The sequence below is a fragment of the Cervus elaphus genome, chromosome 23, assembly GCF_910594005.1.
Source record: "Cervus elaphus chromosome 23, mCerEla1.1, whole genome shotgun sequence".
Classification (NCBI taxonomy): domain Eukaryota; kingdom Metazoa; phylum Chordata; class Mammalia; order Artiodactyla; family Cervidae; genus Cervus; species Cervus elaphus.
This window is the reverse complement of record NC_057837.1, coordinates 22,883,731-22,895,886: the sequence shown is the minus strand read 5'-3', so window position 1 is coordinate 22,895,886 and position 12,156 is coordinate 22,883,731. Positions and strand designations below refer to the sequence as shown.

Below are 12,156 nucleotides of genomic sequence, written 5' to 3'. Positions count from 1 at the left end.
ATACATAAAACCTTTACCACTATCTTTGCAGTTACTACAGAAGTAGAAGATCTAGTATGCTGCTAGTTTAGGACTGCTGAGCTGTGGCATGTAAGGCGTTGTCCCTACACGTTTTTTTTGGTGGGTGGAGAAGGCCATGGATTATGTTCATTCTTTCATTCCTTTCAATTTTACAGCACAGAAGCGTGGTTTCCATTTGCAGTACCCTCCCCTCAGCCACTTTTAATTTCTACGGTTAAAGTAATGAATCACAGCTGTGGACAGCTAATCTGTATGCTTATCACAGCAAATCCTTGTGCGTTGTATATTTTAACACTTCACATTCCAAGACAAGTCATAAAATACATATGTATTACATAGAGCCACACACCAAAACTAAAATTATATATATGTTACGTGGATCATTACACGTAACACTAAATAACCAAATGGACAAAGACAAGTAGGAATACAGAATTCTGTATGCAAAAAGGAATTAATTTTTAAAAGATATTCCTGTGGTGACATCCAGTATCTCGGCTTGAAAAATAATTTGTATTTCCCCTACAGTGAGTTCCTTATAAAATCACCCTATCTGGCCTCTTTCAAGGTCGTCCTCCCCTTATTCTGAGTCAGGTGACCTCTGACCCTTGAAGGGTAAAGACATGACTGATCCATTCTTGGTGAACTGCTAAACCCATTCCCTTCCCCCAAACAGGCATGACTACTTGGACATGTCAACAAATCCTTAAGGGTGGAAAGAAACAAAGCAAATCCAGTGGCTCATTAAAACAGTACAAGAGGCAAATGCTACAAAATGTCAACTGGTAAAAATTCACAGGATTACTAAACACTGTAGAAATTCTCTAACAGGATTTTTTTTAACCAAGTTTGTGTAATGCAATTTCATGAATTATGCAAATAAAGATTGAGGCTATTCACAGAAAGCCCAGTGTTATGCTACTTCCATTGCACAGAACTGAGCACTGAACACATCAATCACAAAAGTCACAGGAGACACGAGCATTCCTGCCTGCTGATGGCTCTGCTTAAACATTTACATTTCAGACAGTAAAAAAAGGCGCAGATTTTGCAGCACAGCATACTATTTACTTCCAACTGTAATTCTTTTCCTTTAAAAGGGGAGGAGGGGACACACACACAATCCTCCCTTTTAGATTTTATTTATTAACCACATCTTTAGATTTTTCAAATGAAATTAGCCTGATGGGGGTAAAAATCACGTTGGTGGAGGGGAACAGAATTTTAGAGTTTAAAAATTCTTGAAACCTTACCTGTTTGATTGTTTTCCGACTGAGCTATAAGAGCTGCCATTGATGAAGTTGAATTTAATCTATTGCCATACATATGAGATGATGCCTGATTAAGAGACGATCCAGATAGGGTATTTGCCTAAATGAAAAGAATTACAAAGACAAATTAATTATTGTATAAAATATCTTAATACTTTTCCTCCTAATAGACCTAGCAACAACTATTTTCTCCAACTTAAGAATGTAGGTAGAATTTCCTGACTTTCTAAAGTGCAAATTTCATTCTTGTTTTACCATTTCAACATTCCAGTCTCTGAAAAGTTACATAACTCAAAAGAGAGATGGAACACTGAGACTGGCACAAAGTTAACTGTTTGTGATTTAATTTCAAAGTATCTATTTGATACCAAAACCAGTGGCCTGGTAACCATGTGAACATATGACTAGTTACTTAATCTTATTAAACCGTTTAGAAAATAAGGGCAGGGAGACAACAGATGTCTAACAAATGCTTCAGTCTCTTACCTCACAGGCTGCCTGAGGTCAAAAGGTTCAGCTTCTACCTTTAGTATTTTAACTACACAGAGTCATATCTCCATTGCTTAACTCTGTCATTAGTAAAACCTGCACACTATTTTGTTACTTCCTATTTTGATAGACTTGGAAGCCTGCTGCTTTTTCTGTTTTGTTTTGTTTTTATTTTAAAAGAAAGCAAACAGGCATCACAAGTATGTTTTCTATACAATGCAGGGCTCAACGAATCACAGCTTTGCCCTGACCCCATATAAGGCACTGTCTTTTTGGCAGTAAGCCAGCTCTGCAAACTGAAGAGCTGGTCCACAGTTTGTAATTCATTCATGTTGCTAACCACAATTCTGAAGGCCTCCACTGGGACTTGTGCCAAACAAGCGAAAATGAACCCTTAAACAGATGAAGCTAAGGAGGCTGGCCAAAGTCTTGCGTAATCCAATGTAATAAAAATGCCTTCTTTGATGTGAATACTTTCTCCCACTTTCCAAGAATATTATAACCTTAAAAATCTGGCATTTTGGAGGCAAATCTCTTGTACACAAAACATTGCTAACTCACAGAAGGCTATCACTAGTGTGAAATACTTTTCAGATTTAACAGAACCACACATTTCAAAACAGATTTTTCTTTTTCACCAAGTGAAATCAAAACTTAAGCTTGGAAAATGAAATAATTGTGTAGTTATTGCAGAACAAAATTCTGGAAAATAATTTCAAAGAACTGAGGTATTTTAATATAAATAAGTTGAATAACAGCAGAACAAAAGATGCGGAACATTCTGACGTGTTTAACTGCACAAAAGAGACCAAGGCAAAAAAAAAAAAAAAAAGAGACCAAGGCGATAAAGCAGTGACAACAAGCGAAATATCAGAGAATAAACTGTGCTTCTGGGAAGACTCAGACCCTGACATTAGTATCTGGCCTCTAGCCAACTTACTAAACATAAAAACTGGACTTTACAAGTCACAGAAATAGTCCCTGTGACGTAGAGTCCTGTCCTTGCTTTCCATTGTCTCAAAGGGTATATTTCATTGTTCATACTATAAAGGTCAACTGGTCAATTTCTGGGATTCATTTTTCTTCTCATTAAAGCTATGTATACAAAGTCAGTAGTTTGGATTATACAGTCCTGTTTCACAATCAATTAGCCCTCAGCAAAAGCTAAGTCATCACTTTAATCTGAAGATCACACTAGACACTTACCATGCATAGAATATATAAAATGTGTCAAAAATAGAAAGATAGGAAGACTTTTTTTTTTAAACCTCTTCAGAAGTTAACTGCTTGGGAATCGGCTACTCATAAAATAACTTAGAACAAGAAAAATCCAGAGACAAACAGAAGGACCAGATGTTACTAAAAACCCAGTTTAAAATATTGGGCACCTCACACTTAAAAATACCCTTTGCAGAGCCAATTTACTCTTACCCTAGACATAATTCTAAAAAGATCAACTAAGCACATAACAGATTAGAAGTGGAAAATTAATTAGAAAGAGGAAGAAAAAGTAATATTTTGAGACATTTTGTTGGCAGCAAGAAGTAACAGCTGACAGCAAGAGAGAGAAAAATATGAGCAAGAAAGCGTGCGCTCCTGAGTGCTGGCCGGGTCTGGCTCCGAGAGCATGGGCAGGAAGGGTCGCCGCACCTGCACCCCGCCTTCTGACTCTCTGTGCTAGCACGCTCATCCACTGGCTGAATCAAAACTGTTATCACACCAGCTGAACTGCTTTACTAGTTCCAATTATCAGTTTTATGGGTTTCCTTAGTCTCTTGATAAGAATCAAAGATCCTATTCTCTTTCAGGAAGGGTTCCTTCTGGCAAGGGCTTTATATTTATCCTTGTTAGCTTCAAATTTCTTGATGTACTCTCCAAATCATCATACTTTCTCAATCACACACTCCACCCACTACACTAACAGCTCAAAATGCAAAGCAGCACAGTGTAACTCATTTCCATAATGACTACCATCAGGAAGAGGATAAATCATCGTTAGTACAATTTCAAAGCAAGAAAGTATGGATTTTATAAAGATGGTAGGCAAAGGTAAAATTAATAATAAAAAAAATTAGAAATACATCCATTATCCCGAATGACAAATTTCCCTCAATTTTCTGAATGTTTAAAAATTACCAGGTAGTTTTTTAAATTACTGTATTTACCTAAATAAGGAATTTCCAAGAGAGATTAAAATTCAAGTCATTACTGTCATTTTTAGCAGGTAACATGAGCTAGCAAAGACTCTACAAATGTCTGACACTGGCCAACATTTCTGAAATGATATTTACAAAGGTTACTGCTGGAAACTCTTGATAACTCTGCAGGAAACTTAGAGCAAAGAAACTCCCAACATTTTACCTAAAAGATTCTACAACTTTTAGAAGCAATGAAGAAGGAAAAGCAAGAGAGACAACCTACACTGATGGGGGAATATAAATTGGTACAGCCACTGTGGAGAAAAGTATAGATCTTTAAAAACCAAAAAGAGAGCTGTCATATGATTCAGCAATCCCACTCCTGGGCATATATCTGGAGAAAACCCTAATTTGAAAAGATACATGCACCCCACTGTTCATAGCAGCACTATTTACAACAGCCAGGACATGGAAGCAATGTAAATGTCCATCAATGGATGAATGGACTACTACTCAGTCATAAAAAAGAATTAAATAATGCCATTTGCAGAAACATGGATACATCTTGAGATTACCATACTAGATGAAATAAAGCTAGACAGAGAAAGAGAAATGTCCTATGATATTGCTTATGTGTTAGTCTGCTCAGTCATGTTCAACTCTTTGGGACCCCATAGACTATAGCCCACCAGGCTGCTCTGTCCACAGAATTCTCCAGGCAAGAATACTGGAGTAGATACCATTGCCTTCTCCAGGGGATCCTTCTGACCCAGGGATCAAACCTGGTCTCCTGCATTAGAGACAGATTCTTTACTGTCTGAGCCACAAGGGAATTGATATCACTTATACGTGGAATCAAAAAAAAAAAAAAAAAAGATACAAATGAACTTATATACAAAATGGAGATATACCCACAGAAATAAATACCCACAGAAATAAATTTATGGTTACCAGAGGAGAAAGGAGGGGGGGGGGATAAACTAGGGTTAACATATACATACTACTAATAGATTACCAACAAGGACATACTGTGTGGCACAGGGAGCTTCACTCAGTATTTTGAGATAACCTATAAGAAGAAAGAATCTGAAAAAGATTATATATACACACACACCACAATTGAATCATTCCGCTGTATACCTAAAATTAACTCAACACTGTAAATCAACTATACTTCAATTACCAAAAAAAAGAAAGTGCTACTTGTTTTTGGAAGTAAGTACACACCTTATGGTATTTCAATTCTATCCTGCCCTGGAAAGGAGAATGTCTACTGTGGGCAAATGTGTTCTTGAGCCTGTTGGCACTATAAAGTATGTAAGCTGTTAAACACTGGGGAGGCTGAGTGAAAGTATCCATAATACACATGAACTCTGCACTGTTCCTGCAACTTTTCCATACACCTAAAATTATTTCAAAATAAAAAGCTAAAACAAAAAAGAATGTGATTGCAAAAAACTGGTTACTTGGCTTTATAGTATTTTGATGAAGTAATCTACTCAAAATGTAAAAAGAGATGTTAGTCAAGATTCACCTCCAAATATATGATCTTGGGTTTTTTCCCTCCCCAAGATTAATAATTGAAGGAACCACTTACACACAAGATGTTATACTATACCTATTCCAAGATCCCAGTAACAGTCTTAGTAAGGGTAATAATTATTTTACAAGATGGACCCAAGGCAAAGTAAAGTAAAAATAAACTTAATAATTACTGAGGTAAATCTAAGTCACACTGAAGCAAAATATGCTTAGGTATCCAAGGAGACCTGGGTTCAACCCTTGGGTCGTGAAGATCCCCTGGAGAAGGGAATGGTTCCCAAAGGGCAGACATGACTAAGTGACTTTCACTTTTTCACCCGAGAAAGGGAATACACTTAGCAAATTTAGACTACTGTGCTAAGCATCTAGAAAGACATGCAAGCCACTACCACGGTAGTATTTAAACTCAAAATCAAAGAAATTTAGTGTTTCCTAAGCAGACTGACATACCCTATTAAAATATTGACAAGGTTAAAATTACATTTCAGCTTGAAATTTCCTATTAATAGTTCACCTTTTATATTTCAAATGTCTGCTTATGACCACAGAGAAGTTTTTAAAAGAGTTGTAGAGTGAAGTGAATCTATCAAATTCCTAGGCACCTGGCTCATTCTAAAGGAGTTAGTTGTGGAGGGGGAAAATATCAGGCTAAATCTATTCAATTATCTGAGTGTCAGACTTAAAAGTGGGTATTGATAGTTTTTTTTTCCCCTCCCCACTGTTGGTAATGGCAGAATGATAAAGTATTAAGAAGTAAAATTAAGTTTGAAAGAGTAGTACCTATCAAAATTTCACCTTTGAAAAGTATCATAGCAATACATCATCTAGAAGTGAATATGAAACTTCATGCTTCAATCATATAGGAAGAGGTCACAGCAAGCATTTTTTAAATGCACAATTAACCTGTCAATAAACATTAAAGTCAAATGATTCAAACAAGCACTAAAACACAGTAGCTTCCTCTTCAAACTTTCCAACTCTGATTCCTGATTTAAAATTGCATTCTTCCAAAATATCATCAGCTTACTAAACAGTATTATTTTAAAAACTCCTACTTCATGTATACTCTTACAGGGAAAAACTTTTCATAATCACTGTATCTGCCATAAGCCAACTTATCGCACCTTGCTTGGGTGGAGCACTAAAGCTCTGTCTTTAAGCTCCATTTGTAAAAATGGAGACATGAAATAGTAACTACCCCCGAAGAATATTATGAGAAATTAAGTTAATGTATGGAAGGGCTGAGAAGAATGCACGACACACAGTAAGCACTCAAATTTTACTGTGCTATTTTAAAATTATTTTCCTAAGCTATTATGGCTTCCATCTTTTCCATTAATTTCATTAGAGAATATAAATTGCCAATTATATTCTGATATGAACATGGTTATATTTCAAAGAGCAAAACATTTCCCTGAGAAAAATTAGATAGTATTAATATTTCATTATGCAATGACATTTTAATCTATATATTTTATAATAATATAGCAATAACAGCGATACTGCAAATATACTGTAAGAATTCAAATATTTTAATGACAATTTACACACAATTTGTTTGACTACAAAGGTTTCCATGAAAAATTAGAGAACAATGGAAAGTTTCATATGTTCTCTAACTTAATTCTAACTTTGTACTGTAAAATGTACCCTGATAACAGACCCAATTCTGTGTCAGCTACCACCATTGGGCTTTAATACTCAGCGTGTGATGAGAGAAGAAACCAAGTGTGAACAACTTTCAGGTCCCATGAGTAGGCTGACTGTTAAAGCTGTCAGGTTCAATTGCATCATTCCACTTTATTCAATGCCCCAAACTGCTCCCTAATTGTTAGGAGCTTAACGTATTCAAAACCATTGTTTAGGCTAATGCTGAAATGCCCCACAATTGAGTTTCTACAAAGTCGTGGGAGGATTAAATTGTAGTTAAACCATCAATGAGCACTTATGATTGGACAACAGGACTGTACAAAATAACCACCAACTCTAAGCAGGTTTCTAATTGGTTAATATCTAATCAACATATCACTTATCTTTTGGAGGGAAAATTATTAAGTCCCTAAAGAGGCTATTGAAATAACTTAAGAATGGAAAAGATCTCATTCAACAGCTGTATGTAAAATGACTAAAATTCATCTATCTATAGTAATATGAAATTGTAAGTTTTAAAAGAAAAGTTTAACACTATTTTTAGTAAAGAAAGTGCTTCTGTACAATTTTCTCCTTGGCAATCAGGCTGTTTCTGTAACAGCTGAAATTCAAAATGTCCTATAACAACTGTAACATCAATGTAGTGACTATGAATTCCAAAGTACTTATGGTCTGCAAAGTACTTTTCTCACTTGAACTTCAAAATATACCTGAATTGCAGGTAGAATAAGCATTTAAAATATTCCATTTCATATATGAAAAAAAATTAAAACCCACAAATGTAAAGGATCTACCCACCACCACACTAGTAGTAGTAATGTTCCAGGAGCCTAGGATTTCTGACCCAACTTCTGCTATTTTGCATTGTGTCACACAAATAGAGTAAAATTCCTAACAACATCTTTTTTCGACAGAGACTCATCATCTATGTCCCTTATCCTCTTTGTCATCCAATAGTAAGAAATGTTAGAAAGCACTTTTAAAACCTTTACTGCTCAGAAAGATAACTCCTGTAAAATTTTAAGTCATGATGCAATTGTTTAAGACAGATGAAACTTTTATTCTGACCAATCAAGTCAGAGCTCCCTCAAAGACAGGTGAATCTGCCTGGGAAACCAAAGCATTTTCCAAACAAAATCAAAGTGTCCTACCAGACATTATTTGAAAGGAAACCAGAATTAGATCTACAATAACTCCCCAACACACACAAGCATACCACATATACACATGAAAGTTACAGTCCTCAAAGCAAAAGTCTCAAAGAAATCTGCAAAACATTATTCGCTAAGTTATACCTTTAAAATACTTCAATTTATCTGCATCTACTAAATATCACATAAATAAACCTTAAAAGTTGCTTCATTTAAATTACTTTTAAACTGTATCATTTGTATAATAGTAACATAGAGGAAACAAGAAACCATAATTATCTACCCAAAGACTGTATCCAAAAGCAAAACTCAGAATGCAAGATGTTAGAATACAATTATTTTCATTACATTCTGCCTTTAATTCTACTAAAGTAATCCTTCAAAAAAAAGCACCTGCATTTCTCCCAAAGACAAAACAGAATGAACACAGAACTGGGAAATAGTGGAATTTGAAAGGCAAAATGAAAAATTAATGGCACACCTACAGAAACTAATTTATATCTCCACCTTGATACAACAAGAGCAGAACACACACCATTAAAAACATCACATGGAAAAAGGAAAAAAAAAAAAAAAATCACATGGACAGCAGTTCTTTCTTCCAATAAAGTTAAGAAACTGTAATTGTAACTATAATGTAATATACTGCTGATATCTGTGAAGGAATAATCACCCTAAAAACAAGTTTATGAAATAAAAGGATTTAACATCAAACAATATGAAACAAGGTTATCAAATATTTTTAAAGATTTTTTTTTCCCTTCAAATTAGGGGTGCTAAGCGTTAGACTTTTTCTTCCAAAATTTTAATAAGTGTCTCCTTTTTGCCCTATTAAAGGCAAAAATCTAGTCTCAGTTTTTAATTTCTATTAGTTTTTTCTGGTTTTATATCCCTGACCACTTGCCTGGAAACAATCCTGAAGACATCAAACAAAGCAAATAAAAGGCCTGCTTATCTTACTTAAAACCAAGGCCAGAAAGATCAAGAATGACCTCCGGATTTTCATCCTGGTGGCACCAAGACCATCACTAAAAATGACTACTTTCATAAAGTTTTTGGGAGGGAAAGGAGGAAAGTCAAAACACTGTTCAAATTTAACACCTCTATTCTCTGATTTTTATTTCTTTAAAATATTTGCTTCCTGCTGTGATGGTTTTCTCAATAACTGTGTAACAAGTCTTCTACAGTTGTATTTTACATATTAATAGTTTTAATTTACACACTTTAAAAGTGTGTAAGGACTACTCTTTTCACTTTTCAATCAACTACCTATAAAGAAACTCTAAATAAAAGGCTAAAATGGGGTTAATTAAACACACTGAATTGTATGATTTAAAAACATACAAGGCCTATATATAAACAGAAATAAACGTGTTGTTTTGGAAAGAAGATTAAATTACCAAGTGCATCACAATTTTAGGAGTTCTATCTAAATATTCAATTTATTCTAAATATTTCTGTATCCTTTCCTTTGCACATTGCCTAGAAAATTCACACTTTGTACATTCAAAACCAATACTATTGTCTCAGGCAGCTAAACTGAAGTAGTTTTGCACTCGATTCAACTCGGGGGTCAACCTGCCTCAGTTGCCTGGAGACTGATGGTTGCTAGAGCAGCACCAGCTAAGCCAGGCTAAATACGCTCCGGCGTGAAGGCGGAAAGCGTTTACTGCTGGAGAGAAACATAGATGCAGCTGTCTCAGCATGTACCATGTGAGTCTCACTGGATGATCATATTTATAAGCTACGCATCTTACTGCAACAGGGAAAGAGGATAAACAGTGAAGATTTTAATTGGACTGAATCCTGGATTACTTGCAACTATGATTTCTTTGTTCTTCAGTTGAGTCATATGTTAAGTGGAATTTTCCCTCTAGCTATAAATTTCTCTTCACTACCACTTCCCCCACCCATCTCCCTAATGCCAACCCTCAAAACCACAAACATAATGAATGAGAAGAAATGAGATTTTTGCTTAATTCAGCCTGGAATTAACCAGAGAGTAATTAAAACAGACTTTTATAAAGAAAGGAAAGAAAAATGCACATTGAAAATGTTCATGTGAGACTCTTTCCAAGGATATAAAGCTATCAACAGCATATGGTTACACTTAATTAAAAGAGATAAAACTATTTATAAGAGCCATTCTCTCATTTATCCTTTCACCCTCTCTAACCCCAAACCCCTGTGATTATGCCTACCTCACCAAGGCTAGTAAAATGAGCTAGAGAAAAACTCTCCTAAACTAGTCAAACCCCCTTGCTCAGGTTGAGAAGTTCACCAAATTGTCAAAGACAATACCACTAATCGTGCCATTGTTTTTCTGTGCTAAACTATTGTTTATTCCAATTCTTGACCTCATTAAAATGGTGACTCTTTGCACATCACCATTACTTACTTTAAAGATAACAATGCTATGCTTTGATGAACAGATTACAGAATATGCTGGAAAAGCATAGGTATATATACTCCAAAGGCCCATATAGTATCAATTATGCACACATACATAAAGCATGAATTTACAGCAACTCACAACTACTTAACTAGTTGCTTATAATTAGACATTTGTCTTTGCTAGAATTTTCTCAAAACATTGAGACTATTAGAGGCTTTGGGTAAAGTGAAAATAAAAATATTATAAGAGAATGTCAATAAATAAAACAAATAGGAATTTTAAATTATCACCTTTGAAGAAATCTGAGGGTTGAGGATGGGGAATGAGGGGTGGACTCTGTGTGTGTGTGTGTGTGTGTGTGTGTGTGTGTGTGTGTGTGTGTGTGTGTGTGTGTGTGTGTGTGTGTGTGTGTGTGTGCACATGCGCATGCACACATGTGTGCATGCATACACCCATGAGAAACTTTGCCCATTTACTGTCCTATATATATAATTTGAGACTCTGATTTCTCTGCTTTTGACTCTAGGTCTTAGAGCATTCCTGTAGACTAGGGCACCTATAAGTTCTAGATATAAAATGAAGAAAAAGATTAAACATATGCAAAATCACCAACACAGTCACCACCACTTACGATTTTATAAACATTCCTTCTTATCCACTAGGAACAAACCATATAAATATATAAGGACTTAAAAGAATCATTCATTCTCAATCCTTTATTCTTCTGTACTGTTTTTTAAAAAAATTAGACCGTAGATGTTCATATATTACTTCTGTCATTTTATAAAAGGAATTTTTTAAAACCACCTAAGTCCAAAATTGATTCATCCTTTGTAAGTCCTTAAGCCTCTTATCCTTACCCATCAGAAGGCAGACAAAACGAAACCACAATCACAGAAAACTAACCAAACTGATCACATGGACCACAACCTTGTCTAACTCAATGAAACTATGAGCCATGCCACGTAGAGCCACCCAAAACAGACAGGTCATAGTGGAGACTTTTGACAAAACGTGGTCCTCTGGAGAAGGGAATGGCAAAGCACTTTAGCATTCTTGCCTTAAGAACCCCATAAACAGTATGAAAAGGCAAAAAGATAAAACACTGAAAGATGAATTCCCCAGGTTGGTAGGTGACCAATGTGCTACTACTGGAGAAGAGTGGAGAAATAACTCCAGAAAGAATGAAGAGACAGAGCCAAAGCAAAAACAACGCCCAGTTGTGGATGTGACTGGTGATGGAAGTCAAATCCAACGCTGTAAAGAACAATACTGCATAGGAATCTGGGATATTAGGTCCATGAATCAAGGCAAATTAGAAGTGGTCAAATAGGAGATGGCAAGAGTGAACATCAACATTTTAGAAATCAGTGAACTAAAATGGACTGGAATGGGAAAATCTACCTCAGATGACAATTATACCTACTACTGTGGGCAAGAATCCCTTAGAAGAAATGGAGTAGCCCTCATAATCAACAAAAAAGTCCAAAATATAGTAC

At 35.4% G+C, this 12,156-nt stretch overlaps 1 protein-coding gene across 7 annotated transcripts in view; it reads right to left on the bottom strand.

The window, feature by feature from the left end:
• Positions 1-12,156, bottom strand: part of MLLT10 (MLLT10 histone lysine methyltransferase DOT1L cofactor) — a 217,849-nt gene that overhangs the window by 15,864 nt on the left and 189,829 nt on the right. For all 7 annotated transcript variants that reach the window (XR_006337182.1, XR_006337183.1, XM_043884647.1 and 4 more), the window contains exon 15: positions 1,275-1,392. Coding sequence is in view for 5 of the 7 variants with exons in the window: in XM_043884647.1 (XP_043740582.1) it covers positions 1,275-1,392 (118 nt within the window). In the remaining 2 variants the exon portion in view is untranslated. The remainder of the gene's footprint in view (positions 1-1,274; positions 1,393-12,156) is intronic.